The sequence below is a fragment of the Amphibalanus amphitrite genome, unplaced genomic scaffold, assembly GCF_019059575.1.
Source record: "Amphibalanus amphitrite isolate SeventyFive unplaced genomic scaffold, NRLGWU_Aamphi_draft 000274F_arrow, whole genome shotgun sequence".
NCBI classification, from domain to species: Eukaryota; Metazoa; Arthropoda; class Thecostraca; order Balanomorpha; family Balanidae; genus Amphibalanus; species Amphibalanus amphitrite.
In genome coordinates this window covers 580,190-606,307 of record NW_024881769.1, presented here as the reverse complement: position 1 = coordinate 606,307, position 26,118 = coordinate 580,190, and the positions used below count along the sequence as shown (strand labels likewise).

General features: G+C 51.8%; 2 protein-coding genes across 6 annotated transcripts; one reads left to right on the top strand and one right to left on the bottom strand.

Annotated features, from left to right (window-relative positions):
* Nucleotides 1–3,084: 3,084 nt before the first annotated feature.
* LOC122387139 (T-complex protein 1 subunit gamma-like) lies at nucleotides 3,085–11,711 on the bottom strand. The gene is given in 12 exon segments (XM_043377045.1): nucleotides 3,085–3,362; nucleotides 4,405–4,520; nucleotides 4,822–5,176; nucleotides 6,130–6,273; nucleotides 6,671–6,829; nucleotides 7,649–7,750; nucleotides 7,752–7,799; nucleotides 8,076–8,262; nucleotides 8,569–8,723; nucleotides 9,137–9,313; nucleotides 9,709–9,770; nucleotides 11,086–11,711. Coding segments are annotated over 12 exon segments (1,653 nt in total). The 5' UTR covers nucleotides 11,126–11,711; the 3' UTR covers nucleotides 3,085–3,254.
* A 177-nt stretch (nucleotides 11,712–11,888) lies between these two features.
* On the top strand, nucleotides 11,889–25,619 carry LOC122387137 (85/88 kDa calcium-independent phospholipase A2-like). Of its 5 annotated transcripts, none has more exons than XM_043377033.1 (7): nucleotides 11,949–12,032; nucleotides 17,551–17,556; nucleotides 19,753–20,534; nucleotides 21,829–22,912; nucleotides 23,285–23,530; nucleotides 24,680–24,775; nucleotides 25,126–25,619. In XM_043377033.1, the coding sequence occupies exons 3-7, from the start codon at nucleotides 19,756–19,758 to the stop codon at nucleotides 25,336–25,338; spliced, it is 2,418 nt and encodes an 805-aa protein (XP_043232968.1). In that variant the 5' UTR covers nucleotides 11,949–12,032; nucleotides 17,551–17,556; nucleotides 19,753–19,755; the 3' UTR covers nucleotides 25,339–25,619. The 5 variants fall into 5 exon arrangements, with proteins under 5 accessions (XP_043232971.1, XP_043232968.1, XP_043232969.1 ...); XM_043377034.1 differs by lacking the exons at nucleotides 11,949–12,032; nucleotides 17,551–17,556 and adding exons at nucleotides 16,388–16,435; nucleotides 16,838–16,925; XM_043377035.1 differs by lacking the exons at nucleotides 11,949–12,032; nucleotides 17,551–17,556 and adding exons at nucleotides 16,388–16,435; nucleotides 16,838–16,954.
* The last annotated feature ends 499 nt before the right edge of the window (nucleotides 25,620–26,118 follow it).

Sequence of the window (26,118 nt, the reverse complement as noted above, 5' to 3'; positions counted from 1 at the left end):
TCGCCGTCCACGGCCCGTCCTCACTCCTCAGTGAGCCGAGTCCAGCTCTCCGGCGCCGAATGGACGGAAGCTCTGCAGCTCTGTCCCCGCTGAGCTGCCGAGCCGAGCTGACGAGCCCCGGTGCCGAGCCGCGCCGGTCGTCGGTCCGGTCCGACGACGACTAACTCGGCGTCAGACGGCGATCAGCGCCCACCGACCGCGGCCGGCGCTAATCCGCGCGCCGGCCGCACACCTGCGCTCGGGACGGAGGAGCGCCCGCCGTGCGCCACCGGAGGAGCTGGCCGGCCATGGGGTGGGACGCCTGCACGGGAATCCTGGGTGCGCTGGACACCACGGGGTGAGCTTGACAGGACGGGATGGGCTGTGCGGGACGGACGGGCCAGGGATGGGGCGGGAGGGACGCTGGGGGATTAGGAGGGACGCTTGCAGGTCGCGGGGGATTAGCGATGGGGCTTGATCCGGCTAACCGCAACACGCAGAAATTAAAGCTTCCAAACAAGATAAGAATGTCCAGTTTGTTCTGACTGATCCCAGCTTGTTTTTAGTGTAAGTTTGTACATGTGCGTGTCCGTTTGACGGTAAGACAAGCTGTCCTTGCCAGCGACCCCGCTGCTATTGTACGGTATTTTCCAGTTTCGGACTTATCCCGACAAGTATTTAGGTATTCGCGTGGACTCTCAGCTTGACACTTCTAACCTAGGCATGCAATGAGTTATAGCACACGGCACATTTGGTTACGTTATTTCGCGGATATAATACAGCATAGTAAGAGCGGGATAGAGAATGATTCTCCTCATTCCCCTGGTAATCAACCTAATGATCTCGTATGGTCTCGTTACTCGATACCCGTCCAGACCATGGGCCTCAGCTGTGGGACTGGACAGGAAATGGAGCTAATGGGTCCAGCGGAAACCATCTGTGGCCAGCAGCAGCGGAGGCAGCCGGGCCATGCAGCGGCCACTCGACCTGTGTGGACGGCTTCCTTATGGATCAGCACCTTCCGCCTAGCAGCGAGTCCAGACTCACTAACGACCTGATTTCTGTGGCCCAGTGCCCCGCGAGACACAGACGTTCACTCCACAGCGCGTCACTCATTTGTCTTTAGTTCCAGCGCCAACACGACCTACACTTACGACCACCACTGCTGCATATCCTGGAAAGTGAGAGCGTCCCAAGTCCGTGATTCCGTCACCGTGGCCCACAGAGTTCCCCGGCACCGGTCACGGCACACACTGCCACCCGTTCGGTAGGTCGGCGCCGACTGCGCCGGCCTGTGCTAAGCTCTGCTCGGCTCGGCTCGAATCTAGCGGGAATCTAATGTGTTTCTCATTGCTCGATAAGCGCTTATCGAGCCAGGTGGTTACGGTTGTTCAGGACTGAGTCGACTGGGACTGACGGAGATGACTGAGAGCGGTCTGATCAGAGGACTGAGACGACCGGGGACTGACTGAAGCGACTGAGTGCGGTCAACGCACCAGTCCACTGCAGACTGAGACGCCGGTAGTCGGTTACTGATTGTGTCCATCCGTGAGGGCCCCGGGAGCGATCTCTGCACGCACCAGTCCTTCTCCGCGGCCCTCCAACACAGTATGCCTCTCACTGGCCACCACAGCCACCACTGCCACCTCCGACCTGAGCCGGTCACAGCACTCGCACGGCGCCTGGCGCCGGCTCTGCGCCTGTCCCCAGGTCCTTTACCCAGTGCCCGCCGCTCCGTCCGTGCCCAAACCCGACCAGTACGACCACCGAGCTGCCAGGTAGTCTCCCGATCGGAGAATTAGCGGTCACGGACTCACGTCATGCGAGGCCCGACAGGCGGCTCCCTCCTTTACAGCAGGCGGTTCTTGGTTGATGACGCATGGGACCGGTCCGATAGGCGCCTGCACTAGCTGATTGCATCAGACGATTCAACCGCTATATGCTAAAATGATTCATGGGAACAGCCGACAACTGTGTTCAGCGCCGTAAGACGACACAAAGCGATAAATCGTGCCCAGTACATTCATGAATTTTGCAGCGGTCAAATGCAACGATACGAGTATCGAGTTAATTAGGGAAAATGGACGATCATATGCATCCATCAGCCAGGCTTTGCTGTCCATAAAAGTGAATTTTAGAGCACTGCCTAACTGGCCTCATTTGTCCGTGCCCGGTAAAGGCAGAAGTTGTTGAGCAACTCATGGCCATCTGCCATTAGGCCGGGAACTCCCAGTCCGCTGATGGCAGCATGCAGGAACATAAGTTTTACATTGCCCTCTGCATTCTGGCGTGAACTGCGATATCCATCCTTATTGCTGGGAATTTGAGAAAGCTGAAAGATGATCTTGTACTACTTTTGAGTACTTGAACAAATAAGTCTCGTTTGACGGTGTAACGCAAGATTGTAGTATTATCATTTTTCATCCAATATGAGATCAGAGGAAAGCACAGACATTGACACTGGCTATTCGATTCTCTCCTCTCCTTTTTCCATAGGACTTCAGGTTTGAACAGCCTCACCACTTTTCCAACTATACCTGCCGTGATTTTCATAATAAGTAGTACGCTAATAAAACGCGTAGCGAATCACCGTACATTTTCCCGGATGCGCAGTAACTAAGCTCGGAGGATAGCGGACCTTTGATATTCGGTTACAGGCAGCCCGAGCCCGCATACTATTGTTTGCCGTGCTATTATTGAGCCAGTTCCGCCACCGATGCGATATGCCATTACTGAAATAGATACTGCAATAGTCGCCGGCCGTGTGGGCGCCCGAGGCATCATGCGGGCCGTGTGTATTCTGAGAGATGGGTTCCAACGCTGCGCGCTGACGAAATCCGCTACAAACGGGTGAGAGGAGGGGTCTGTGGAGTATCCAGCCGTACTACAAAGGCTAGTATGGATCAGAGTTCACAAATCATAATGAAACTTCATCGCATTCTATAAACCACACGTATACCAGTTTCGGATTAGTCAAGTCGGGTAATAAAAATCGTCATCTGTCCGTGTCTGCTCGGTCTGGTCGATCAGCCTCCCGTGCCGTCTATTTTCGGCCGCCGCCCACCGGTCACCGGGAGTCCGCGACACGGCACCAGACGCGTCACCTGGCGAATTACGTGGTTTATTGGGCGGAACATTAATAATGAGTGGCAATTACAATCAAAGGCGCGAACGGTGTACACGCAGCCGTCGCTGCAGTCCAGAGACCATTAGTGCTGCGCGCGGCGGGGGGCGGGGCGTGAGCGGTGACGTCAGCGGAGAGCGAGTTAGTGACGTCACTGCTCGGGCACGCCGGCGGGCGCGCCGCCGGCCCCGCCGGCGCCGTCTCCCTTCTTCTTCAGGCCGGAGACGATGTCGTCGATGCGGAGAAGCAGGATGGCCGTCTGCAAAAGACAAAATACAATGGATTGGTAAAAAGTACCTACCTAAACAGCACTGCGTTGGTCAAATGATTAGATTCACTGTCAGCTCCTCGGTACTGCACTATCCAATAGGACTGATTGATTCTTCTACCTTACCTTCATGATTATAATAACCAAGTAACCATGTCTTACGGAATCAATGGGACAGATATCGCCTGCCTCCTCTCGGTGGTATTACTCTTTTTCACATTGCTCCTAAGGCGTTGCAAGGACAAAATCGACTTAAATTGGCGTTATATCAAAGCCGCCAAGGCGAGCCGGAGCTTCTCCTCGTGACTGTCATCATATAGGATAACTTTACTGCGTTAGACTCTCAGAGTTACGAGTCCGACCCCGGAGCTACAAACCTCAATCCACCGAATGCTGAGTAGGACTGACGAAGGGTTGGAAACTACACAGACGTATGATAAAGCCGTAACACTTACCACCGAGACCACGATTACAGCACGCGATAGAGCCCGCTAATCCGATGACAAACATCTCCGCCACAGAGTACGTAATGCGACAGAAATCTCGGAGGAATTTACTATACCCCGATACTTCCCCGAACCAGAGTGCCGCGAACGATCCGAAGAGCTAACGGGGTGACGGCAGTTCCCCGAACAGATAACGAGTCAGTGATGGGGCGACTGACAACCATGGGTACGTGGCCCGCACAATGACGCTCCCAGTCAGACCCGCGCCGCATGCATTATGGACTGATGCTATTGCATGACGGGTGATCTGTCTCTGCGGTGCTCGCAGCGTCGGTCTTCACTGCCGCCAAGATAGCACGGCCCGGCGGCCCAGTGTGTAGTGGGAGTGCACATGTTTCAGCACCTTGCTGCTCCCTGACGTTCACCAGACTTTTAACCTTCTCTCGCCCCTTCCAGGCCCTCCACGAGATGTCCCCACTCGCCATTGACCCGACCCTCTCTGATCCCATTCTTACTCATCCCTATCACTCACTCCCATCCGACAGCCCGCGTCCAGACATCCCTCCCCTGAGCAGCCCTCTGCTTACCTCCACGGCCGTTTTGACTGTCTGCAGTTTGACGGCCAGCGGCTCCCACACCTTGAGCTCCTTCATGTCGACCAGCTCGCCCGTCTCGCCGTTCACGCCCCACGTGGCGTTACCCTCTGCCGGAGAACGGAGACACTCAGCGGCGGGGGAGGTAAGGCGAGTCTGGGAGGAGGCGGACTCACCGCATCTGTAGTCATGATCCATACGACAGAACATTATAACTGAGAGTAGGTAGATCATTGGATTTGGGCAATATTCATACATGAGCTCAACTAGCTCAGGCAGCAGTTATTCCGAAAACGACACGGATTCATCAACCAACAAAACAAACGTAGTGGACATACCAGCTGTCACCACAACCAAACTCCACTCCCACTACCCTCTGCCTCCCCCCCCCCCCCCCGCCGCGTCACTGACCGGTCGAGTGTTTGGCGCGCAGGGCGGTCAGCGTGCGGATCGTGCTGGCGCCGCAGTTCTGCGCCAGGGTGCGCGGGATCACCTCCAGCGCCTGCGCCAGCGCCCGGTACGGCCACTGCTGCACGCCCTTGATACCGGTGGCCTGGCGGGTGAGCAGCGTGGCGGCGGCCATCTCCGCCGCGCCGCCGCCCGGCACCAGGCGCGGCTTGGAGAGCACGTTGCGCGCCACGTGCATGGCGTCCTGCAGGTTACGCTCCACCTCGTTGAGGATGTCTTTGCTGGCGCCGCGCAGCATGATGGTACACGCCTTGGGGTCCTTGCACTCGGTGATGAACGTGTAGTACTCGTCGCCGATCTGGGGAGAAGGGGTGGGTTAGCGGCGGCCACGGCCGTGAGAGGGACGCAGATTATATCGCAAATATGCTGTATAATTAGCTGGCATCATGTCAGAAGAATTCGCCCTTTTTACACCAATGACCAAACCTGTGGGACAAATGGAAATTGGAAGCACACACAAAATGGACACTTAACTGATGAAAAGAGAGCTTTGTGCGCACGACTTTTGCCTCAACGTACTCAGCGACAGTTGGAAAGGTCGTCTCCCATTTAGCGTCCGTTCAATGTAACGTTAATTATTTCACTATGCCGTGAAGCCGGCACAATTTAAGGCACGACGACCCACTCTGTCCACAATTCCGCTCCAACTCCAACTTATTATAGAACCGGAAACACAATCTCAGCCTTCGCTGAGTCAATCACGCTCCCAATACTGGGACGCAGATGGTCCGCGTTTTCCAGTCTATTTACAGGGAATCGCTGGTTGATTCGCCGCTCCATTTCGGGCTCTAACTTCTCCTCCCCCGCAGATATGTTGCAAGAGGATTCACACGATATCCCCTTCTGACGTTAATAGTTCTAAACCACAAGTTATCATGCCAGATAACTTACCGTTCCCTGTTTATCAGGTAAGATACGTAAAAAAGAATGGTTCAGGGAAAAGGAGAAAAAGATCCCTGTCCAGTGTCAAAGTACTTAACGCTGTTGCAATTGATTACGTGAAGTAAATCTGCCAATCACATAAGTACTTCGCTGCAACATTTTTGCTCAGAACAGGAAGTATTTGAACATTCATTTCTTCGTCCAAGAGTCAAACGCCTACGCCGACACTTCTGAATAATAAATAATCAGAAATAACATGGATGAGATAGGGTCAAGCCTGTGGGATAGGCCCACACTTACACTCACACCTTCACCAGCCATTCATCCCTCCCACTCCCACCGCCTCCCCTCCCCATCCCCCTGCGTTACCTTTTTGATCTCGAACAGTCCGGCGCCAGTGCCGATGTCGTCCTCTCGCAGCTCGTCGGTCCGGTTCACCACGGTGGCGCCGCACGCCCGGCCGATCCGGTTGTTGTCCGACTTCCGCACGCGACGGATGGCCGTGATGCCCGCCTGACGGTTTGAAGGGGGAGGGGTAGTTGGAAATTCGCGGGCCACGGAATGAGAAATATATACACTGGAGATATTGCACGAATGCCACAATTTCGAAATAACAGTATGTTCCTGTGCGATGCATATTATGTAGTTGTGGAAAGAATTAAGAAACGACATACTGCGTGGTCAGGAAAAGCTGTTACGAGGTAGTTATTCATATTTCTTATAGATTAACATAGCCGCATCGTGAAAGCAAATAATTAACAATAAATATAGAAAGATAAATTTCAACATGTAACTTCCACCAACAGTTCGCCGATAGTACTGAGTAACGATGAAATACATTGAGATGGTAACACATAATCCATGTCAGCCCATATACCACCACTGCACACCGATGGCAAGTGATACCCACCTTGACTAGGTAGTGCTGGGCGAGGTCGGAGATGCCCTTCTCGGTGAAAATCACATCCGGCTTCAGTTTGATGATTTCGTTGCACAGCTTCTGAATGTACTGCTCCTCCAGCTCGAGGATCTTTGTGAAGTCCTCCTCCTTCATCATTTCGATGTTAGTCTGAGAAAATGAAAACAACATTCGAGATCCTCATTCCCAGCCGCTGTGAATTAATTAGCCTGCGGTCGTCGGCTGGCCGGCTGGTTAATTGCATTGTCGCTGGCCAGGTTTTCGTGGCTTTGATCAGTAACTAAGTGCATCGCCTTTGATCTTTAAAACGGAGGTTACGTGTATCCTGGTTCCACAAAATGATGGATGCCTTGTGGATACGAGCACCCGTCCCAAGCAGGCTGATTTAATACCCGTCAGGTGGCTGGAAGAAAATTGCCTAAGCATCAATAACAGCAACCACAAAGCCGTTAATCTGATGAACATGACGGCCACTAAAACATTACATAACACATACCTACCCAATAATTAATCAATATTCTCAACAGACTAATTTCCAACATAATTTTGCTTCTGGAAAATGGACGACAAATTTCGTCAATGTGACATCTTCTTTATCATCTCAGTCTTTCACTGTTTCGTGTTCTTCGATGAATCACATGCGATATTGTCCAAAAAGGTGAATGAAACACAAAAGCAAATTCATCGTGACAGCAGCGACACGATGTTTTCATCACACATTAGACGCTCGAAACATAAAATGGTCTAATCTGACCCTACAGCGCCGCTAAAGTCCTTACAATGGGACACAAAATGCATCGTTCCTCGTTCAATCTCCCAACCATTCACTCGCTGCCTTAACGATAGCCATTTAAGTTGGCCACTGTCGGTCTCACTAAACCATCCGTGACGCTGCAGGAAAAGTGGTAAACATCTTTCGATAATTAAGCGCCGATCCTTATCTGCGCCTCTCTGCGTTAGCGCACCCACCTGGCTCTCGCCCTTTTTGTACTCGAGCGTGCAGTCGAGCAGCATGATGCGCGGGTTCTCGATGCGCCGCCGCATCTTGGGGTGGGTGACGTCCTTGTTGACCTAGCACGCCGCGCAGCACCTGCGACTCCTCGATGGTGCCGCCCGGGATCTGCGCGAGCCGAACGGGGGCGCGGTGTTAGAGACAGCGCACAGGGGCGTCATATCAGCACATAGTGACGCGGTAATTGAAACACCCCGCCTCAAAGCATCCTGAAAACATATGAATGGACATTTACCTTCTCTAACGACGCTTGTCACATTATTGACTTAGCACTTCACTGCTTTAATCAGTAATCACTTCAGCATGCTAATATCAGTCAACTCCGCAGCACCGTCGCGCCCACACCATTCCACTCAGACCCCTCTAGGCTCTACCGTTCCGCACCTTTTCGACCTTGGCGTAGCGCTTGATGTCGATCTCACTGCGGCCGTCCTCGTCCAGCTTGACCGTCTGCACGGCGTCGAGAGCCATGTTGCAGGCCATGTCTGCCCACTTGCCGAGGAACTTTGTTCCCAGACACGAGTTGATGATGGCCAGCACTGCGCTCCGGTCCGTGGTGTCCACCTCCACACTGGCGGAGCCGGGAGGGGAGGGCAGGTGGTTAGAAAAGCCTGGCGATGACGGCCAGACTCAGAAAGTAGAAGAAACATCAGCTGAAAACCATTCAGTGCCAGTCCAATACAGCGAGACTCTAAACGGAGTAAAGTGTATATGAAGAGCATTCATTGAGAGAACAACATGATTAGGTACTGATTGTGCAGTACACATTGCAAATACAAAAAAGTCAAATCGTGGGCACCGATTTCCGCTGTGACTTGTGAACGCTGGACGGAGCATTGACTTCATCATGATCACCCAGCAGCGGCCGCGTGCTCACCTAATTTTGTCCTCGAGTATGTGAACGAGGTCCTCTAGGGCGCGCCGGTAGGCCTTAATGATGACGGTGGGGTGCATCTGCTGCGCCAGGAACGGCTCGGCCACGGCCAGCATCTCGCCGGTCAGCACGATCACCGACGTCGTGCCGTCGCCGACCTGCCGGCGGGAGGAAGGGCAGGTCAGAGCGGGGTCAGAGGGTCGGTCAGTCGGCCGCCGGTCCGGTCAGACGCGTCCACGCCACGGTCCGATGGCAGTCTGACGCAGTTAGTAGTTACGACAGCGGCAGAGTACAACTTCACGGTCACACAACCAGTCAGAGGGAGGGCCGTGGGTCCGGGTAAGACATACCGATGGTTCGACGGCAGACAGTCGCAAACAATACAGCGGCGGAGTACAACTAAACGGTCACACGACCGCCGATTACACGGTCAGACACTGAAAAACGCGACACTGCTGCATGAAACATGTCAGCCATCTCACCTCCAATCTCACATAAATCAGAAAGGAGCAGAGAAGAAACAAACACAGGAGACAGTGTCAGGAGGGAGACGACTGGTGACCGGACCGACCTCCTCGTCCTGTGTGCGCGCGATCTCGATGAGCGACTTGGCCGCCGGGTGCTGCACCGTAATCTCGCGCAGAATGGCGTTGCCGTCGTTGGTCATGACGATGCCGCCCATCGGGTCCATCAGCATCTTGAGCATGGCCCGCGGGCCCAGGCACGTGCGGATCACATCGGCGATGGTCTGCCAAAGAGTACGCGACAGCGTCAGAGACGGCGCCATCACGCAGGGCAAGACAGTAGACACCATTGCAAACAAAGGCAAAGGCTCCAAAGATGATTACAGCCATTGGTAATTAATGTAAAACAGAATGGGTAATAAAGCATTTTTTAAATTCACTTTACATATTTTGAGCAAATGAGTTCCATATTTGACCTGGATAACTAACATCATTTACAGAGACATTGGTCTGAAAGATGGAAGAGCAAAAACTCAGATAATAAACTAAATTCAATATCCAACTGACAACAACACAAGCAGCTGCAATGCATAACAAACTTGGCAGGACCACTGTTAATTGGTGTTATCCTATATGGCCTTTAAAATAGCTGAAATGGGGAGTGCTAAATCAGGCTTACCTTTGCTGCAGATATGTTTTCTAGCTGAACCTTCTTCCCACTTTCCCTCTTTGTGTTCTGACCTGAAGCAGATGACATCACAGTTATATAAATGTCACTTTGGCACAAGCTGACCTTATACACTATTTGGCAAAGCAATATGCTGGAGGAATTTAGGAATATACAGCAATGTGCTCCTATTTTAGCAGGATATTAATAGCTATTCAGTTCCTTGGCCTATTGTATTTCCTCAGATATCGACACACTTTTCAAAGATAGCTTTTACACATTCTTCCATTTATAGACATCCTAAATCAAGATATGATACCTACATGTCACCAAAAATATAAAGTCTCACAATAGCTAGACAAAACGCAGCCATCTCACTACACGTTGCGTAATATACACTAGAGATATTGCACAAATGTGACAATTACGAAATAAACAATGTCTTTGAGCCGTTGCCATTTAAGAAAAAATGTGTGCATGTTCAATTTGATGAAAATGACATCATAATACCAAACACCTACCTACCTGAGCCTACCTGAGGATAAGGAAAAAGTGACTTGCATGAATAGATTGCAAGCAATGGTACCTAAATTAGCCTTAAGCCTGATGCACAACCGCCTAACCTAAAAATATTTGAATTACCATGGCCTGTAATCTCTCCTGCCTGTGATTTAGAGCCGCCAGTGCAATGTGCACCGAGTGAGTGTAGGCCTTGTGTGGTTGAAAAACATTCTAATGTGTTATTTTTTTCATTTGAATGCTAGGATGCATGGAATAGATGAAGTTTTCTGATTTTATGACCATATATGGTCATTGCCCCGCCCACTCCGGCCGTTGATTGGCTGATAAATTTTTATCTTCGCCTCGTAATTTCCCCAACTGATATGCTTTTGACCATCACTTGGGCTTTGCAACAAAAGAAAGGCTCAGGCTGTGGGTCCTAAGGTAAATAAACATGTACCAAAACTCTTAGATCTTGATACGGAGAGACTGATGTGGAAACCTGAGCACTGTTCGGCGGCCGGCTAGCGCGCTAGCCCGCGCACACATATGTGCACGTTGCCCCGGCAACGGGCTATTGACCAATGAGAAGCGCGCTACGGGGGGCACAGGTATATGAGAAATCGCAGTGACGTTGCACTTTCCTGGCTTCTCATTGGTCAATAGCCCGTTGCCGGGGCAACCAGCACGTATGTGAGCGCCAGCAAAAAGTACTAGCCGGCCGCCGATCAGGGCCCTGGTCTGATTGCAGTTCATGGAGGCTGGTGCGGATTTAGTTATTTGCCCTAACCCAAACCAGTGATGCTCACTGACTTTGCTGTCTGTCTTGCTGCCATTGTAGCATTTAATTGTTCCCGAACCAATCATTCGAAACTACCCAGTACTTACTCAGCACAAGAATGGGCTGTTGTCTTGAAGCTCCAAACATGTTTGCGAAAAATGTGAATTGCTTTGCGACGAAGATTAATATCAATTAATATATATCCTAGCCCCACCCAGCAAACCACGAGGTCAAAACTCACAAAGCCCCCAGCAAGGCAGAGAGCAGCAGACCGGTGACAAGAGATTTGATAGCATGAAATATTTTGAGCATCGCCCTATCCAGAACTATCACAAAGGCCTGAAATTACTCATGCTATAAAAAAAGACTGGGCGCCACTAAACATAGCAGATGCGTAGCTTTTGGAATTATTAAAAGCTTCCATATTCTCGAAACGTCCAAAAAGCTACCAAATCTCTTCACGTGATCACCCCTGAGCAAAAATCCAGATTTCTTGCTTTTTTACTAATGTCAAGTTCAATTCGGTTTGTACGACTAAAAATAAAAAATGTATTCGAATTAGTTTATTTACTTAAGTTTTTGGCACTCAAGAAAGCTGTCCAATTTATTTTGATAGAATTATCACTTTAAATTTTCCGGATTCCTTTATTTTCCTTCAAAAACTTCAAAACTTTTTGTAGGGTCAAAGCTCAGCTAGATCAAGATCCATGATCAAGACGAGAACGACAAGAACCGATCTTGAACCGATCTCTATGTAGGGCCTTGGAACCGATCTTGGACTTGTCACTTGATACTTGACTTCAGAGGGGCCTTGCTTCAGAGTATATAGATCACCTTGACCTGATCTGATCCCTTGACTTGACTTGATCCCTTGATCCGTTGATCACAGAGCCTGGGTTCAAGGCAAGGCCGATTCAAAACAAGATTCATAAGGGATTGTAGCTTTACATTTATGGCCTTTGCCTTGGCTTGCGAATTGTGTGCTTGTTGGACTTGGAGTGCTTGGATCAAGACGTTATAGGTACCTATTTATAGGGCGTTGCAATTGATTCATACCGTAAACCGGGGTGACAATGATACCCGGGGTGACTTTGATCATAGACCAATTTTGGGCCTCAAATGAGCAATTAGCTGCTGTGAACTGTATTTTCTATGCCAATAGTTAAATAAAGCAATGAAGCATTATATTGGACACTTTGGGTCCCAGTTAGAATAATCATGTTCATGTCACAGCTTGTTTTTTTGTTGTCATTGGGCCCACGATGCCCTTGTGAACTACAAATGTTTGTCATGGCTTTGCGATGCATGCAAAAAGCAGGGGCCTGGAACGGGGAACAGGACCGATCCCACTCAGTCACCAATCGGTAAGGCAGACGCACTGCAAAAACTAGAAACAAAAGTCCAACAGATGGCTGACTCAGTGCGCGAGCACATGAAGGTCATCGTTCAGTCCATCAAAGAACAGGAGAAAACTACCATGGATCACTCACACCTTCTTGAAAGAGTCTGTAAAGAGCAAAATGCCCAGAGGGAGTCTTACGCTGACATCGTTCGTGGAACATGCGAGAAGGTGGTGAAGGATGTGGGTGCAAAAATTGACATCCTTCCAACCCAGCCCAAGACTGACCACAATGGTCTATCTGAAACCACCAATGCTATGTCACGAGTGTTTGACAGCTTCATGGACAAAGAGAGAAGAAAACTAAATGTAGTGGTACATAACCTGCCAGAACAGGAAGGGGAGACGCTGTCTGAGAGAATGGAAAAGGACCTTCACCTCTTCAAAGAAGTAATCAAAGAAGGCATGAGCCTAGTCATCAGGCCAACTAAGGCATTCAGAGCTGGCAAAAGGAGCGACGAAAGGCCCCGGCTTCTCATTGTTTCTCTAGACAGCATTGATGCAAAAGCAGAGGTACTGAGGATGGCTCCACAACTCAGACACCTCTCAACATGGAAGAGGATCTATGTCACCCCTGATCTCTCAAAGAAAGACAGGGAAGAAGGAAAACGGCTCAGGGAGGAGTTGGCTGCTCGAAAGCTGGCAGGGGAGGAGCACCTGACTATCAGGAAGGGGAAGATAGTGAGGATGAACAACAATGAGGCTACTCATTCTCACCCAAACTCTTCGACTCACCCAGCACCCAACCCCAACCCCAGCTCAAGCACTTTGAAACAGGCTGACAGACCTGCGAACGCCCAGCCTAACCGAACAGAGTCAGCACGGCCACATGCTGACAGCAACCAAAATTGACTATATGGGTCGGGTATTAGTGATCAAGCAAAGCAAATCAAAGTCATTTATACTAATGCCGATCAGTTAATCAACAAGAGGGACGACCTGTCTATGGTAATTGCACAGAATGAGCCTGATGTCATTCTCATCACAGAAGTTGTTCCTAAGGCCCAGATTCTTCCTATTCACCCTGCTCTACTGGCCCTCCCCAAGTACAACATTTATGTAAATGTGGACCTGTCAAGACCCAATCTCGGGGCGAGTGGACAACGAGGTGTGTGCATATATGTAAAGGAGCACCTGCCATCTCATGAAGTAACTCTTCAAACGAACCCACCCACATCCATGGAGCAGATATGGATTATGATTGACCTTCGCAATGGGGACAAACTCTTGATTGGGTGTATTTACCTGAGTCCGTCCGGAGACAGACATCTGGGCATAACTGAGCTGGATAGAAGTCTGTCACTGGCTGGAAATTTGAGTCCTTCTCACATTCTGGTAGTCGGAGACTTCAACGTTCCACAGATTGACTGGGCGTCCTATTTCTCAGACGAGCCCCCTGGACATCATTCTCATGCACTGCTCTCATGTGTGCAAGACCATTTTCTTACCCAGCATGTCACTGCACCAACAAGGTATCGTTTAGGTCAAATCCCAAGTATGCTTGACCTCATCTTCACCAACGAGGAAGGGATGGTACAGGACTTGCAGCACTCACCAGGTCTTGGCCTCAGTGACCATGTCATTCTGGAGTTCAGTCTGAAATGTTACACTACGAAAGGGATCCCAATCGGTCCCCATCTGAACTACAACAGAGCCAACTACAATCTACTGAGGAGTGTGCTCCAAGATGTGGACTGGACTGTGATGCATGATAGCAACGTGCATCGCGCCTACCACTATTTTGTGAGCTCCCTCAGAGAGGCAGTTGCTCGCACAGTGCCGGTGACGCACCACAGACCTAACAAGAACCTGTACATTGATAACCGAGCGCAGAGGCTCAGGCGTGAGAAAAGCCTGCTTTGGAATATGTATGCTCACACCAGGGACCCTGTTGACTACGCCAGGTACTGCCGATGCAGGAACAGACTGAGAAAGCTTACCAGAGAGCTGAGACGTACCTTTGAGTTCAGACTGTCAAAAGAGCTAAAGGACAACCCAAAGGCCTTCTGGAAATACTCCAACTCGAGACTCAAAACCAAGGTTGGCATTGACGCCTTGAGAGATGAGAACGGATTGGTAATCAGAGATGACGTCACAAAGGCTAGCATCCTGAACAAGTACTTTTCTTCGGTATTCACCAACGAGGATGCCTCTGTTATACCATCTCTTGCTCCACCTGGCCAGTCACTGAACCTTCGCGACCTGACGGTCACGGCCGACATGGTTAAACACAAGTTGATGCGACTCAAGAGCTCTAGCTCCCCAGGGCCAGACAGAATCCACCCTAGGGTCTTGATCGAGGCGGCTGCTCAGCTGGCGGTCCCACTATCCATCATCTACAACAAGTCCATTCAGTCTGGCTGTCTTCCAGACGACTGGAAGCTTGGCACCGTAGTACCCATTCTGAAGAAGGGGACAGGCTGGACCCAGGCAATTATCGCCCAGTGAGCTTGACTGCAATTCCTTGCAAGGTACTTGAATCCCTGATCCGAGATCATCTCATGACTCACCTGGAAGAAGCCAACCTCCTATCGAACCACCAGCACGGCTTCAGACCACAGCGATCCTGCATGACCCAGCTTCTTGAAGTGCTGGATGAGTGGATCAAGTGCATAGAGAATGGCGAACCAGTTGATGCGGTGTATCTCGACTTCAGAAAGGCTTTTGACTCTGTGCCACACCTGAGACTCCTGAATAAACTCGAGGGATACGGTATCACAGGAAGGTTAAAGGGCTGGATTGCCTCCTTCCTATCGGACCGGCGTCAACAGGTGGTGATCAGAGGACACTGCTCGCCTTGGGTGCCTGTGACCAGTGGGGTTCCTCAAGGGTCAGTCCTCGGGCCAATGCTGTTCATCATATTTATCAATGACTTACCCGAATCCGTGCAGAGCTCCATCAAGGTCTTTGCAGATGATACCAAAATCTTCGGAACACCATCGTCCACTGGAACAAGCTCAATCCAGCGAGACATTGAAGAAGTGGCCAAGTGGTCGGAGAAGTGGCAACTGCCGTTCAATGAATCAAAGTGCAAGGTCCTTCATCTCGGCCCTAGGAATCCTGGGCACTCATACACCATGAATGGTCTCCAGCTGAATACGGTTGAAGTAGAGAAGGACCTGGGGGTTCAGCTGGATTCTGACCTGAAGTTTCGTAAGCAGGCCGCGTCTGCAGCTGCAAAGGGCAACCAAATGCTCGCACTGATAAAAAGATCGTTCATTTGCATTGATGCGACTACCCTGCCGATTCTCTTCAAAACGCTGGTACGACCCCATCTAGAATATGGGAACCTCATCTGGGGGCCCTTCAACCGAGCTGATCAGAGGCTGATTGAACGAGTGCAGCGGAGAGCAACCAAACTGGTCCGTGAGCTAAGACACTTGCCCTACCAGGAACGCCTCCGGCGACTCAAGCTGCCATCACTATATCACCGAAGACGGAGAGGAGACGTAATCGCCATCTTCCAGATTTTGACGGGAGGAGTCAACGTTCGGCCGGACCAGTTTTTCGAGCAGGCAGTCTCATCTGTCACCAGAGGACATGCTCTGAAGCTGCTGAAGCCTCAAGCTGCTTCAAGACCCAGGAGACACACTCTGTCGGTCCGCGCCATCAACGACTGGAATGCGCTTCCTGCCTCTGTGGTCCTCTCTACGTCTGTCAATATCTTCAAAGCCCGTCTCGACTCTCACTGGGGTGATGCATCCTTTGACATCCCAGCCCAAGATTCATGACTGTCTCTAGTAAGGAGCTCGATGAGATCAGATCCCTACAGGCCTTATAGGCCTCAAAATTCTGTATTGGTAAGGTAAGGTAAGGTATGAAGTATAAATTCGCTAGCATCTCCAGCAAAAATAATGGTAAAGATGAGAAAGACCCAGATAAAGAAAGAGAAAGGAAAGGCTTAGATACTGATGATGGAGGATGAGCATTGAGCTGCTCTATCTCAGTGGTAATTGGAGCGTCAATGGGAAGTGAAAAAGACAATCAGCTGGGAGGGGCATGAACAGTGTGGCAAGTGGTCCCACAGCCACCAGCAGACAAAGTGTGATGTAGAACAGGTAGCCTGTGGCTTAGGACATCTGTGACTGTTACTTAATCTTGAAGTCAGAGGTTAAAGTAGCTAATTTTGCTGCTTATAGCTCTGTAATGTCAGTTTAGACCCAGAGCATGCAACTTTATTTTAATACCTCAATGATTCATAGTTTTACTGTAAAATGTGCGAGTTTTTGTCAAGCAAAGCCTTTGATTTTATTCAAAACATGTAATTTTATCACACAAGCCCCTTCTGAGGGCTCCTATGGCACACATAAGGTGATTTTAATGTAGTGATCATAGTCACCCCGACGTCTGGGTGAGAATGATCAATTTTTTGGTAAAAAAATAAAATATTTTTGATAAATTTCAAGGCATTTATTGTACTCAGTTAGATAGAGAATTGTCCAATTGGTATGATGAAACAGTTTCCAGAGTGAAATCTCAAGTGATATACAAGATATTGTACCAAACTGGTCAAAAGTGATACAAAGTCACCCCGGTTTACGGTATTCGGTACGTACCTGCCTATCTCATCTAGGAAGGTAGGTAATGTGGATACAATCAAGGCAGTATAGGTATCGATAACCCTGGCGTCACCGGTAGCGTTTTCGTTCAAGGTTAAGGTTTCCTGTATTAGGCTGCCGTGCCAAGCCAAAGTATGCTGTAACGTCACTGGGTAAGAGAAGATAACGTAGCAGGCTATCGGTATCGACTGAGGCTATAGACTCAGACCGACTCAGGCAGACTCAAACTGACTTGACCGACTCAGGCAGACTCAGACCGATTCAGATCGACTCAGACTGACTCAGAACGACTCAAACTGACTCAGACCGACTCAACAGACTCAAATCGAGTACGATCAACTCAGACAGACTCAGAACGACACAAACTGACTCAGGCAAACCCAGAATGACTCGATGGACTCAAAACGATTAAGATCGACTCAGACCAACTCAGATAGACTCAGAACGACTCAAACTGACTCAGACCGACTCAAATCGATTCTGATCGACTCAACAGACTCAGCATGACTCAAACCGACTCAGGCAGACTCTAACTGACTCGACCGACTCAAACTGATTCAGATCAACTCAGACCGACTCAGATGGACTCAGACCGACTCTACCAACTCAAATCGATTCCGGTCAACTCAGACAGACTTAGAACAACTCAGACATACTCAGGCAGACTCAAACCGACTCAACCGACTCAAAACCGATTTAGTCCGACTCAGACAGACCCATCGGTTTGACCTGAATCATCAGACCTGAATCGGTTTGAGTCAGTTGAGTCAGTTTGAGTCTGCCTGAGTCGGTTTGAGTCTACCGGAGTCTGTCTGAGTCGATCGGAATCGATTTGAGTCGGTTGGGTCGGCCTGAGTCATTTTGAGTCGTTCTGAATCTATCTGAGTCGGCCTGAGTCGATCTTAATCGTTCTGAGTCTGCCTGAGTTGGTTTGAGTCTGCCTGAGTCTGTCGTCTGAGTCATTCTGAGTGTCTGAGTCGATCAGAATCGATTTGAGTCGGTTGAGTCGGTCTGAGTCAATTTGAGTCGTTCTGAGTCTATCTGAGTCGGTCTGAGTCGATCTGAATTGGTCTGAGTCTGCCCTAGTCGGTTTGAGTCTGCCTGGTCGGTTTGAGTCTGCCTGAGTTGTTTTGAGTCTGCCTGAGTCTGTGTGAGTCGTTCTGAGTCTGTCTGAGTCCATCGGAACGATTTGAGTCGGCTGAGTCGTTCTGAGACTTATCTGAGTCGGTCTGAGTCGATCTGAATCTGCCTGAATCTATCCGCCTGAGTCTGTCTGAGTCATTCTGAGTCTGTCTGAGTCGATTGGAATCAATTTGAGTCGATCGGAATCGATTTGAGTCGGTTGAGTCGGTCTGAGTTAGTTTGAGTAGGTCTGAGTCGATCTGAATCGATTTGAGTCGGTCGAGTCAGTTTGAGTCTACCTGAGTCGGTTTGAGTCTGCCTGAGTCTTTCTGAGTCTGTCCGAGTCGATCAGAAACGATTTGAGTCGGTTGAGTTTGTCTGAGTCAGTTTGAGCCGGTCGAGTCAGTTTGAGTCTGCCTGAGTCGGTCTGAGTCTATAGTCTCAGTCGATACTGATAGTGTGGTACGTTATCTTCTCTTACCCAGTGACGTCACAGCATGCTTCGGCTTGGCACGGCGGCGTACTACAGTAAACGCTACCGTTGTACGAAAACGCTACCGGTGACGCCAGGGTTACCGATACCGGCAGTATATACCATGCGATTTTAACTCGAGCTAATTCATCATGATTGGGTTGATGATAATTGATAGGTTTGGTTATTGCAAGGGCGCACTCAAAGGAGTCAGGGACAAGGAGGAGCCGTGGCGCGGGACCTGCAGCTGCAGCACGACCCTGTCACAGTAAGGAGAAAGCTGGGTCAGCACATGTCCAACGGCCTGGGAGTCCATAGCCTTTGGTCTTTGTTTGGGGTGATGATCCCCTCCAAGCCAAATAATTAGGCTCAAGCCCTGCTGGCAGCTGGGGCACCTCCTGTCCCACACTTTGAAGTGGTCCACATAAATTCCCATACAGTTAGTTAGGTTGGGTAGCTGGTGTCCTGACTTCAGGGAAGGTCTGAGCAGCAGCAATACATAGAGTCTCAAACAAGGTGGAGAATGTCCTCCCCCCCAGGAAGGTTGGACTTGTCTGCCGGGTCGGGCGTCCACAGGCATCCATTCGGTGGCGTTTGGGAGTGGATTGGAACGCTGACTTCCCCGGGGGCGTCTGTTCATTGCTGTAGCAGCCAGCAGCTCCTCTAGGACGTCCGCAGCTCGGTCGAGGGGCGACTCTGCTGCGTCCCCAGCTGGGTTTGACTGTGGGGACAATAGCACAGAACATGTCGTGATCAGCTCCCTGATGCAGGCGCCATGTGATGGAACCCCCCCCCCCCCCATTCAAATCCTTAGAATTCCTGGTATTTTAGGTCAGCACAACTTGTAAACGCTCCATTCTGTGAGTTCCTAGGCCCACACTACTTGGGTATGGCGACGTCGACCCCATCGAAACATCCAGTGGCTGGTTTCCCCATGTTTTCAAAGCAGATCAAACTCCCCACGCCCTGTCAGCTAATATGTAATCAATTGGAGAGTCGGCACCCCGCCATCGACATATCAACTGGTTTTGGAGCATTATGAGGGCTGTCGCGAGCCTTCAGTACCTATTGCGACAAGCGAAATGTCCGTATCTTTGCTATGTACTATGGTTGAATATATTTGACAGTGTGTGTTTTATCTCTACTCGACCGGTTCCGAAACCGAGTCCCCGTACCCTGCCCCTCCGGTCACCGCTGGCTGAGCTCTGTGTGCCTCCCCCAGGCCATGTCGCTGTTCACCAATCTGGTGACGGACTTTCTGCGGGACGTGCTGGGCGCCAACAACGACCCCAACTCCGTGTACGAGGTGAAGGCGGACGCGCACCACCGATGGCCTGTTAGCCGGCGCGAGGAGTGCCTCTGCCTCTACGGGCCCGAGAAGCTCTCCGATGGCCACTCGGTGTACGACCTGGTGCTGCAGCGGCCGCTGGCCGACACCGTCCACAAGGAGTTTGTCCTGTGGCGCACCGGCTCGCACCAGCAGGCCGTGGCGCTCCTGGAGCGGCTGGCGCGCTTTGTGCCGCTGCTGGTGCGCCTCTGGCCGCGCGAGACGCTGGCGCGCGACACGCTACAGCGCGTGTGTGACGCGGCGCGTCAGCACGCCGGCTGGCACGGCGCGCACGTGTGCGCCTGGCTGCAGTGGGCCGAGCCGCTGGCGCACGCCGAGCTGTCGGCGCTGGTGTCGGAGCCGGATCCGGAGACGGGCGTCACGGTGCTGCACCTGGCCGCCGCCGGCGGGCAGCTCAAGTTCGTGCAGCGGCTGATGGCGCGCGAGCCGCCGCCGGCTGTGGACGTCACAGACGCCGACGGCAACTCGCCGCTGCACATGGCCGCGCGCGGGCCGCGAGACGTGCTCGCCCTCCTGCTGGAGTCGGCGACGCCAGAGGCGGTCAACGCGCGCAACAAGAAGAACCTGACGCCGCTGCACATCGCCTGCATGGAGGACAAGCCAGATAACGTGAAGACGCTGCTGAAGGCTGGGGCAGACGTCAATGTGGCCGGGAGGTGAGCGCATGATAGGGTCTGGCCGGATTGTGTATAGAATATTTATCTGGCATGGTCAGCTAAGTTACATGAATTTTCGTCCTCTAATCCGACAATTGTTTTTTTCCACATCCTTTTGCATGTCGTGTGCATGAACTGCATGAACATTAGAAGGCTTTATGCGCGTCTAATAATTTTACGCTTTTTCTTCTCCAGTGCGATGGACCTTATCATTTCGCATGCATGCAATTTTATTATTATTTTGCCACTGTTTTTTTATGTAAAGGCGAGAGTTTAGATACTTTAGAAGTCCCACTGATTTAGCTTCATATTATCTGTTACAGCAGCTCATTGACGATTTTGTGGATGGTGCAGGGAGGATTTCTCGACGCAGCTAGCGCTGCGATGAGTCGTTTGGTGCGACGTTTACTGCATGAAAGGGGCTTGGAAACTGACGACCTCTTATCTTGGTAGGTTCGACGAATATAAAAAATATGAGCTTTTTAGCACAATGAGCGGTTTCAAAAGGCGTTTCAGCTGTTCAATGCCCTGCGTTTGAATGTATTATTACTGGCTTACTTGCGTATATATCTTTCCTCTAATCATGTTGTACATGTTTTTCATCCTCATCGGCCAAGGCATTTTTGTTTTTATGTCAAAAATGTGACTGATATATCTTGCGGCGGCACCCTGAATATAAACGGCATCTGTCTTTGCACCGTCGATTGTGCATTCCACAAGTTACCTTGGTAGTTCTCCGCACGTCATCATCCTGTGAGCCGGCCTGAGCAGCGTCTGACAACTGCAGGGCGGATCAGAGTCGCTCGCGGTACTGTCACCCGTCCCCCGTCTGACGACTGCCGGGCGGATGAGAGCATTGTTCTAAAATTGGATTTTGGTTGGGTGTGGCGATGAAGAAAGAAAATTCCTAGGATGAGAAAAAAGAAGTAAATACCAATAGTATGTATTCTCGCAGAAGGGCGTAACGCCCTTTTACGCCATTTGATGAAGCAGGATTTCATGTCAGGGTTTTGACAGGATCTAAAAGAAAAGTATGTGGGTGCATCGACTGCCAAGTGATATGTAACCTGGCTGTTTGAATGCATGAAACATTTTCCAAAGATGTCATAGTGTCACTTTATCTGATTTTTGGGATGAAAATATTGTCTCCATTAGGTGTGATTTTCCACCCAAAATTCTGAAAAACTGAACACTGGATCAGAGTCGCTCCCGGTGCTGTCACCCGTCCCCCGTCTGACGAGCACCGGGCGGAGGGTCGCTCGCTGTGCTGACGCCCGTCCCCCGTCTGCCGCAGTGCCGAGGAGCTACCCATCCACACGGCCATGTCTCTGTCGAGCTCTCTGTGCGCCAAGGAGATCATCGAGACGTACCCTAACCAGCTGAACGCCAAGGACATGAAACAGGGCGGCACGCCGCTGCACTGGGCCAAGGGCGCCGACGTCATGGTCGCCCTGCTCGAGCTCGGCTGCAACGTGAACGCGCAAAACTTCCACGGCGACACGGCGCTGCACGTGATGACGCGGAACAAGCTGCTGGACAACGTGGTGCTGCTGCTGTCTCACGGCGCCGAGGTGGACCCGGTGGACCGGGACGGCAACACGCCGCTCCACCTGGCCGTGGCGCAAGCTGACGTCCACCTGACGCGCGCGCTCATCGTGTTCGGCGCCGACCTGAGCGCCACCAACACTGCCGGCGAGACGCCGCGACACCGCGCCGCCACGCTGCGCAAAAACGCCGACCTGCTGGTGTACACGCTGCACGCGGTGGGCGCGCCGCGCTGCGTCAGCGCCATGCGTGGCTGCCGCGAGGGCTGCATCTCGGGCGGCGAGGGTATCGGCGTGCCGCCGTTCGGGCCGGCCAAGCAGCGCGCCCGCCACCACCTGGACGAGGTGCTGGCGGCCAACACACTGAGCCGCTCGGCGGCCGAGCTGCGCCGCCAGCCTCCCGAGAGGCCGTGCCGCGTGCTCTGTCTGGACGGCGGCGGCATCCGCGGCATCCTGCTCGTGCAGGCGCTGCACGAGATCCAGCGGCTGGCCGGCAAACCAGTCATCGAGTGTTTCGACTGGATCGGCGGCACCAGCGTCGGCGGCATCCTGGCGATGGCGCTGGCCATCGGCAAGTCGCTGCAGGAGTGTCACCAGCTCTTCTTCCGGCTCAAAGACAAAGTGTTTGTCGGCTCCCGGCCGTACAGCAATGAGAAGCTGGAGAGCTTCCTGAAGGCCGAGTTCGGCGAGAGCACCACCATGGGCGACATCAAGAAGCCGCGGGTGATCGTGACGGGCGTGCTGGGCGACCGGCACCCGGCCGACCTGCACCTCTTCAGAAACTACGACGACACCGCGTCCATGATGAACGTCGTCGAGGCGAGCACGTTCACGGTGAGACGGCTGGGGAATGATGGTTAAAGTATCGTGAGGTGAGGCTGTGCGCGGTTATTAGGTACTTGTGTGGAGTGACGGTGTGCCGTGACGATTACTCCTAAAACTGCCAGATGCTACCCTGTTAATGATTTTTCGTGTAATATCGTCAAAGCTGCCTTTGCTTTGTTTCATTTACCAGGCAGAGACAGTTCATTACCTCTCGCAATCGCTCACGCACTAACAACTTACCTAGCCCCTTGAATATGACAGGGGAAGTCACACCTGTGAATATATCTTATTTAAATTTGCAGTGCATATCCCTTATAAATCGCCTGTGAATCATCCGAGGCTCGTGTCTAACCCTGCTGCTGGCGTGTGCTGCTTGCGCAGCCGCCGCCGCCGCCCTCCGAGCAGCTGCTCTGGAGGGCCGCCCGCTCCTCAGGCGCAGCACCCACCTTCTTCCGCGCGTCGGGCCGCTTCGTGGACGGCGGTCTGATCGCCAACAACCCGACCCTGGACGTGCTGACGGAGATCTTCGAGCACAACCTGGCGCTGAGCACGGTGGGCCGCGCCGCCGAGGTCGCCGCGCCCACCGCCGTGCTCTCCGTGGGCTGTGGACGGCCGCCCGTTGTCGAGGTGAGACCGTCACTGCCGCCCGTTGTCGGGGTGAGGCTGGAACTGCGGCCGGCCGCCCGTTGTAGAGGTGAGAATGGAACTGCCGACTGTCGGTAGATAGAGGTGAGACTGGAACTGCCTACTGTCGGTAGAGATGAGACGAACTGCCGACTGTCGGTAGAGGTGAGGCTGTTACGACCGACTGTCGGTAGAGGTGAGACTGGAACTGCCTACTGTCGGTAGAGATGAGACGAACTGCAGACTGTCGGTAGAGGTGAGGGTGCTACGACCGACTGTCGGTAGAGGTGAGGCTGGAACTGCTGACTGTCGGTAGAGATGAGACGAACTGCAGACTGTCGGTAGAGGTGAGGGTGCTACGACCGACTGTCGGTAGAGGTGAGACTGGAACTGCCTACTGTCGGTAGAGATGAGACGAACTGCAGACTGTCGGTAGAGGTGAGGGTGCTACGACCGACTGTCGGTAGAGGTGAGGCTGGAACTGCTGACTGTCGGTAGAGATGAGACGAACTGCAGACTGTCGGTAGAGGTGAGGGTGCTACGACCGACTGTCGGTAGAGGTGAGGGTGCTACGACCGACTGTCGGTAGAGGTGAGGGTGCTACGACCGACTGTCGGTAGAGGTGAGACTTCGGCGGACCGACTGTCTGTAGAGATGAGACGAACTGCAGACTGTCGGTAGAGGTGAGGGTGCTACGACCGACTGTCGGTAGAGGTGAGGCTGGAACTGCTGACTGTCGATAGAGATGAGACGCACACCGGGGGCTGTGAACGTGAGCTGTGGAGAATCGGAGGGTCGTTTGTATGCTGTATTATACCTAATTCGTGCCTGCAGGTAATATCAACTGTGGTGCACGTGATGTGCGTCATTGTGGTTGTTTTGTTCTGCTTTGTTTTCCCATGTGGAGGAGGTCTTTGTGTGTCAGCATATGTCATATGCAACGTCATTATTTAGGATATGGGAATAGAGTATCCCCATGGTGTGTAATTATTCTCGTTTCTATTGTATACCTTTGTATGACATTGTTCTTTCCATTACCTGAAACCTGAGTCGATGACACCTCAGACCTCAATAAACACCCCCGAGCTTGCATAACACCTGACACCCCCGATCTGACACCTCTGACACCTGACACACCCCGGCGCGTTTCAGGTGAGCAGCGTGGACTGCTACACGCCGGACAGCATCTGGGACCTGACCAAGGTGTCCTCGGGCGTGCAGGCGCTCTTCCAGATGGTGGTGGAACAGGTGAGCCGACGGCGCGCCGTAAAAAGGGCGGGAATGTTCCAGACAGGAGACTTGTTGGCGATGAGGAGCATCGGTTTAACTTAATGTTCACAACTGAACACCTGAGCGTTGACCGATTCTTTTATTTTCTGTCGCAACATGTTCTGTCGAAAGTCAAGTCGAACGACACCATGTGTGTCGAAATGAGGGTGACACCTCACACCAGACTAGGTAATAGGCACCTGTCACTCTATTTCGTGAACCCTGTCCAAATTCATACTGAGCACACCCAGTCGTGACATGTCGTGTCATACCATGGGCGTCCACCGTGACCGGATCTAACGGAGCTCCGTGTGTCTCCCCTGTTACAGGCGACCTCTGTGGAGAACCGGGTGGTGGACCGGGCGCGCGCCTGGTGCGGCTCCCTCTCGATCCCGTACCTGCGCTGCAGCCCGCAGCTGACGCTCGACCTGCCGCTCGACGAGACGCGCAACGAGCAGCTGCTGCAGATCCTCTGGGAGAGCCGCGTCTACCTGGAGACCAAGCGCGACACGCTGCGAGAGTTCGTCAAACTGCTCCAGTAGGCCGGCCGGCCGGTCGCACTGCCGCCTGGCGGTCGGGACACGTGCTGCCGCCTGGCGGCCGGGGCGCGCACTGCCGCCTGGCGGTCGGGACACGCACTACCGCCTGGCGGTCGGGGCACGCACTGCTGCCTGTCGGTCGGGACACGTGCTGACTCGGCAGGTGGTGAGCGCCCTGTTCCGAGACTATAGAATTACTGTCCGGAGGTAATGGCCAAATCAAGTGGGATCCTTTCAATGGCTGTGCGAGCTGCAGCTTTTCAATGCACTGCTTCCCGATGCACAGTTAAAGGAAACAGTTCACTTTCCTGAAATTAGTATTTTGCTATTGATTTATGATTTTTTATGCTCAAAATGATCATGAAATAAAATAAAACCTCTTTGTAAAAACAATAATTTTCTGTATTTTAATATAGGACGAACTATATTCTATGTAAAATAATGTTTGACGCGGAAGCTTATTACGCGTTGACCAATCATATCGCGTAGTTCAAACCTACGCATACTGCATTGGCTGTAAGCAGCATGCTGATTGGCTGACGATGACGTGGCTGCATTCCTGTGCAAGGCACACATTCCTCTGCAAGGCACTCTTTTCGGAACGAGAAATGGAATATCTTCGTCTAGGGTGATCATTGAGCCGTAAAAGCTCCTGATTTGTGCTAGTGTCAGCTCAAGCTACGAAACTGCTATTCCAGTTCAAAACCCCATGTTAAAAGTGAACTATTTCCTTTAATGTCAGCGCACCGTAATTGATGAGTTCATCGAAATGTGGAAACATTT

What these genes read in the sequence shown, in the direction of transcription:
- LOC122387137 (XM_043377036.1), top strand. Translation starts at nt 19,756, where the DNA reads ATGTCGCTGTTCACCAATCTGGTGACGGACTTTCTGCGGGACGTGCTG. An exon ending in GACGTCAATGTGGCCGGGAG is followed by an intron (nt 20,535 to 21,828) that starts GTGAGCGCATGA and finishes CGTCTGCCGCAG; the next exon opens with TGCCGAGGAGCTACCCATCC. An exon ending in TCGAGGCGAGCACGTTCACG is followed by an intron (nt 22,913 to 23,284) that starts GTGAGACGGCTG and finishes CTGCTTGCGCAG; the next exon opens with CCGCCGCCGCCGCCCTCCGA.